At 33.9% G+C, this 6131-nt stretch overlaps 1 protein-coding gene across 1 annotated transcript; it reads right to left on the bottom strand.

The window, feature by feature from the left end:
- Positions 1 to 900: 900 nt before the first annotated feature.
- LOC142638636 (uncharacterized) lies at positions 901 to 4002 on the bottom strand. Its single transcript, XM_075812679.1, has 3 exons — positions 3872 to 4002; positions 3710 to 3764; positions 901 to 1201 (listed from the first exon to the last, which is right to left on the bottom strand). Exons 1-3 carry the CDS (start codon positions 3954 to 3956, stop codon positions 1045 to 1047), a joined length of 297 nt encoding a protein of 98 aa, XP_075668794.1. The 5' UTR covers positions 3957 to 4002; the 3' UTR covers positions 901 to 1044.
- Between the last annotated feature and the right edge of the window lie 2129 nt (positions 4003 to 6131).

The raw sequence follows: 6131 nt of genomic DNA, 5'->3' as shown, positions 1-6131 counted from the left end.
TAGTGTCAAAACACATTAGTTCGCTTCTAAGGCCCACAACATTTTGGTCCATGGTTTGATTTTTAAAAGCTCAAATGATCTAGAAACTAGGTGCCTATACATGTGTTTAAACACATATTTTCAGTTTTTAAACAACATTACACGTATTTTTACATATTTTTTTATCCACACGTATTTCCAAAAAATACAAACAACATTATTAGAACATTACCAAACAGCCCCAACATCTGTATTTTTCCAATTCCAGTGGAATTCGGTCAATCAAAGTTCGAGAAGACTTCCAAACAGGAGCCCAAAGTTGAAAACTAAAAAAGCACGCGAACTGAGAAATAGCGCAAGAGAGTAACGAGCACTCAGAAAATTCTATGTATATATTTTGACTCTCGAATTCTCCATCATTATTCTTGTTTGACTACTACAGAAGTTATATGCTAGGAGTCTTAATTAATAACGAGTACGACTTCCTTGATAATCCCTATCAAGATGAACTCCAAATTAAAATCAAACTCTAAAACTCCCATATTTCTGATAGCCTGTGGCCTATGCGTACGCTCCATAGGTCATGGGTTGAGTCAAACTGACCTAGTTACGAGCACAGTAGAATGCATGTGAAGGTCAAGTGACACCACAACATTTCATGCGCAAACGTATATTCTGCAATCTTGTAAACATGTTGGTGAAATGAGAGCAGTTTGGTCATTCAACAAGTCAAAATCACTACTAGTGTAGCTACCATGATGTAGTATGATTTAATTCGCAATTCGAATAGAGATGATTTCTTAGCATGCATCTTCCTCTCAAAGTCTCACCATTCCTTTATGTACTAACTATAATGAAATTGATATTTCAATCAGTTAGTCCAGACTCCAGCAAAAGCATTCAAGTAATAGACTCTAAAGCTAAGAGCCAAAAATAAAATCTATATTAATTACCCTGTTGTAAAGGAAATAATAACAAAACTGATGCAGAGATTACATAATGGATTTGATGATTCTATGAAATTTCTATGATTTTATGGTCATGTAGATTGGAAGCCTCAGTTCCTTAGTCATACAACATTTTGGCAGATTGCGTTTTCAACTTTTTTCCTTCATGCTTTAAAGTTTTCTCAACACACTTCTCATTTTTAGATATAGCTTTTGCGATGGCTTTCATCTTTCGAGCATTCTTTGCTCTCTTCATTGGTCTTCCCTTCACCTTTCTGTTTAGAAAAGAGTCCCATGATTAGAGGAGAGATAAAGGATTCAAATAGCAATCACATATGAAACCAAAGGCAAGCAAGGAAAAGAATTAGAAACATTCATCATTAAGTAGGTGAATGAATTTGTCATCAACAGATTTTGATATTACCTTTATTTCTTATATAAATCAAAGAAAACATTTTGAATCCATACATCCATTAAAAAAAAATAGTGATCAGATAAAGCACGCACAAGCATACAAATAGATAAAAGTCTACCAATTCAGGAAAAAAAAAAATCGTACCCATGTAAATGCTCATAAACTATATCAGGCCAGAATAAAGGAAAGGTAACCCATGCATTTAAAATGTAAGATTAAGATCCCACAAAGGTCAGAGACAGAAAACAACAGAGTTGCTACAGAAGAAAGCACACATCCAGAATAGTCAGGATTCCTACTCCCCAACTTCAAAGCTGCCATATAATTAAGCAAAAATAACCCTTGTAAACCAGAACTGGTTTTGGTTTGGAACTCTAAAAAATGGTCCCAACTCCCAACACACAGGGCATCAAAAGTCATCCAAGTCATAACCAATCCAAGAAGTAAGCCAGATCATATGCTGTTAGACAAATAATAAATAATTAACAAAAACATTTTTTTATCCTATTCTCACATGGAACAATTTGAGAGGCTCTAGAGATCAGCCTCTTCAAATAGGATTCATCCTCATCAAACTTCACAGATCTGAAGAAGCAAAACTAAGTGTGTAAGTTACCAAGTGACACAGTGGGTTACACACCTCTTATCTCCAGAATTAGTGATTTAGAGGGTTATGCCTCGGGAGTGCGCCTATTTTGGTAGCTTATTGGCAAGGTCGGTTTGGTCAACACAGCAGCATAGGCATCTAGAATGTGATTTCTCGGTGCCTCATGTGATGCATTTGGAGAGAGAATGCTTGGAGCTTTGAAGGACATGAAAAATCAATTTTAAAGCTGGAACTTAGCTTCTTTGGATCCATATATGACTAGAAATCAGCTTCAAGATGGCATTCTCTCTCTCTCTAATTTACTAAAGTTGATTGATCTTTGTAATTTTCATTAGGATATATTGGTGTACTGTGTGTCTCATGTATACTTCCCATGTACATGACTTGCACCCCTTTGCGCTTTTTAATTAATTATTTTCTCATTAAAGAAAGTTAGACACATCCAATGGGTCATAAACCCATAACCTTACCCTCTACCTTCACCCTCTACCTAGGTCTTACAAAAGGAAGAGGTGTTGTTGATCTAAAACTCATTGTCTGTTGCAGATCTACACTTTCTTGACAACCCAGAAATTACCACCAATCTTTCACCTTTTACAAATATTTTATACAACAAGTTTTTAAACCTCAGATGCCTCCATATCCAAAAGTATGGAAACATTCAAGCATAATAAACAAATGCTTGTTAGCAGACTGAAAAGACATAACTATGGAATACTCCAGACATATCTCTCAAACAACATGTAAGGCATTATGACCCAGATATGGTGGCACTTTCCTTATTACTGGACCATAAAAACCTAGACTGACAGAAATGTCAACCAAGTCCCATCTTTCTCCACCCAAATTCTGATTGAAAAACCAGAATAAATTTTCTAATGTTTCACCCTATGATTAGTTAGAGCTCCTCTGCCTAGTATTGTTGACTGAAAATTAGAAACTATCAGCTGAGCAGTTAAGATTGAAGATTGAACTCAATAATAGTCTAGGATTACATGAAAAGATAAGAAGCTTTAACTGATATATACATATGCGCGTGTGTCAGTTTTTCATTGGTCAATTGGTAAGTTACACATACACACACACATATGTAATAAGTTTTATTAGAAAAATAAGGAACACCTAGTACACAAGATGTCTACAAGGTGTATATCACGTCTAAGATTTAAGAGTACAATTATTATCAAGAAACTCTAAAAAGTTCAAGAAAGAGAAACTTCCCGAGGCTGATAACAATTCAAATAGAGTTCTCAGCAATAAGTTACACACATATAACGAGTTCTCAATTCATGACCTACCCCTTATCTCATTCTTACTAGGAAGGAAGAACATATTGAACTAGAGCTCATTGGCACAATTCCATTATATATATAACAAGCTTTCTAATTTCTCAGCAATAAGTAACACACATATTATGCGCGTCGAATTCATGACCTGCCCAATATCTCATTCTTACTGGGAAGGAAGAACAATTTGAACTAGAGCTCATAACAAGGTTTCCATCATAACCCATCAATCTTAAATTACTCGCTAGTTGCTACAATTGGGGAAACAAAAATTCAAGATTCTAGTACAATGGTACATATAATCCAAAAAAAAAAAAAAATAGTTATAAATATAAAAAGGGTTTAAGACTAAATTACAATAAACCATCTAAAATTGTCAGACAACATAAATAGAACACAACATAAACACAAATATAAAACACACATAAACATAGTACAAAGGATATTTCACAAATTTTCATTTTCTAATACTTACTTTACGTGTGCAGCAGAGGCTGAGTTCTTAGCAACAGATTCTGACGTGTCCATTGCTGCAAAAAAAAAAATTTAAGTTTAAATTTTACTTCAGCAATAAAACTAAAAGTAGTATAATATAAATTCAATATTCAAATACTTTTTTTTTCTATGCTGGGAGTACCTTGAGGGATATCTGAAACGATAACATCGGTGGTGTCCATTGAAACGGCAGCGTTTCTCTTCTTCTTGTTCCTGTTCTTCGCCATTGTTCAGAGAACTGTCGAGGTTTTTTTATTTTTTTTTGTTGGTTATGAAGTTAAGGTAAAAACCCTAGCTTAATGAAAAGTCCGAAATGGGCCTCATAGACTGAGCCCACCTTAGTACTTGATGGGTTTTAAATTTAAAGCCCGGCCTGTTGTATATTTCATATAAGTCCAGACATATATGTATTTTAATTTAAATTTTGGGCTGGGCTTACGATTTTGAAAACCCAGGAAAAAAAAGAGAGAAAAGCAGAGGACAAAAATGTTGGGGATCGTATTCGTAATATGTTTTGTTTGCCAACAACCCCAAAAAAAAAAAAAAGGAAAGAGAAAGACAAAATACAATTATATTTTGGCTGACAATTATCAAAAATATACCTAACAAAAATTGGAGGGTCGGTTTTTGGTACAACCAATTAGCTGTGTAAGGTACTAAGGTCATCAATTGTACTGTTGATTTTTTTTAATATAGTAAATATATGAAAAAAAACATTTGATGAAAAGGTGTTGAAAAAATGGTCATTCAACATTTCTACTAACACACTTTTTTTAATGTACCATACCTACTCAATTTTAATCTTTCATTTGTTACAGTAAAATAAATATTAAATAAGACAGTATTTTCTTATATTAACAACTAAGATTAAGTAGGTACAATGGAATTATCATTGAAAAAAAATACACACACATATATTAATATATATATATATATATTTATTATTTAAATTTAAGATCTACCCTCTAAGTTCAAATCACCATGACAAATTGTAAATTTTAAGGTAGGTGGTTCAATTTGGTCAATTTCCACACTAAAAAAAATGAAGGGAAGAAAAGAAAACATCGATTCAATTGTTTTTTTTTTTAATTATTTGTTTTTATTTGCACATCCGATATAATAGAAATAGATGGATTTGAAAATCCAACCACTATTCATGGGGGTTTTGAACTTTCAGTTCATCAGTTGATAATTACTAATGGAGCAATACTTGTTGCACACAGACTGTTTTACATAGTTTTACACAATTCAAAAAATAACTAAAATTTTGATTTAAATACATGATTTCCAGCTTGAAAGTAGCCATGGATTTAATAATTTTTTAGATTATATGTAAAACTGTATAAAACAATTTGTGTGAAATAAACACAGCCTTGCTAGTGAGCTGTGACATGTACAAGTCAACATTAACCTAACACGTCCTTGGCATGGTTCCAACTGCCAATTGTGATCCAATCCCAGTGGTATTAAAACTGGGCCATTTGCTATTTATAGGCACTCATAGAAACATAGCCCTCACACAATCTTGTTGGGTGTCATAAATGATATATATATCCACTGATACATTTATGGTTTCAAGATAATTAATTTTGCATGCCTTACGGCATGTGATTTAGGCTTTTAGCAATTAACATTATTAATGGCCAGGCCAGATCGTGTGTCCCATCATCATAGAAATTATTGCTATGCAAAAACAGTGGCTACTTCCAACGCTGATTGAGGTTTTTCTTGTTGGCAATAACCGGCTAGGTATTTTTCGTGGCCCCAATAGTCTGTTAGGTGTCAAACATTTTTGGCAAAGTTTTAATCTCAATTGGGCTCAGTCTTTTCAATTCAAATGATTTATGATCAATTATGTGTTGACTACAGAGTTAATTGAGATTATTACACAAAGAAGAATGTTGGTTACAGTAATCTAAAGTGGGTTCACAGTGGGCTCCATGACCGAGTGTGAAGCATTATCAAGCAACCATAGCATTGGTCTTAACAGTTGTGAGAGTTGTGACTTTGCTGATTGATAAAGCAGGCTTGTTTTAAAGGGGAGCGCAATATAATATGTGGACCATTGGTCCATTTGCATAAAGAAACTACATTTTGGGTTTCTTTGGAAATGGGGATTGAACTTTGTTCTTGTACATACCCTCTTTTCTTTGGAGGGCCCTGCTTGTCCTTGTATACAGTGCACCTTTGTGTTATGTCACACATCAAATATATTCCAATTAGTAGAAATAATAGAAATAAATACTGACCACACCGGGATGTGGCTTGATGGAAAAAGTCTTAGAATTGCTTCACTTGACGAGCAGTTCAAGTGATAGTCCCAACAAGACCCACGTGATACACGTAGTATTATCTATTATCATCACGTAGTGTGGAGTCAATAAGTCCACACTAAAGACCCT

Source organism: Castanea sativa, chromosome 6, assembly GCF_040712315.1.
Source record: "Castanea sativa cultivar Marrone di Chiusa Pesio chromosome 6, ASM4071231v1".
NCBI classification, from domain to species: Eukaryota; Viridiplantae; Streptophyta; class Magnoliopsida; order Fagales; family Fagaceae; genus Castanea; species Castanea sativa.
Note: the sequence above shows the minus strand (reverse complement) of the source record. Positions and strands in the feature narration are given on the sequence as shown.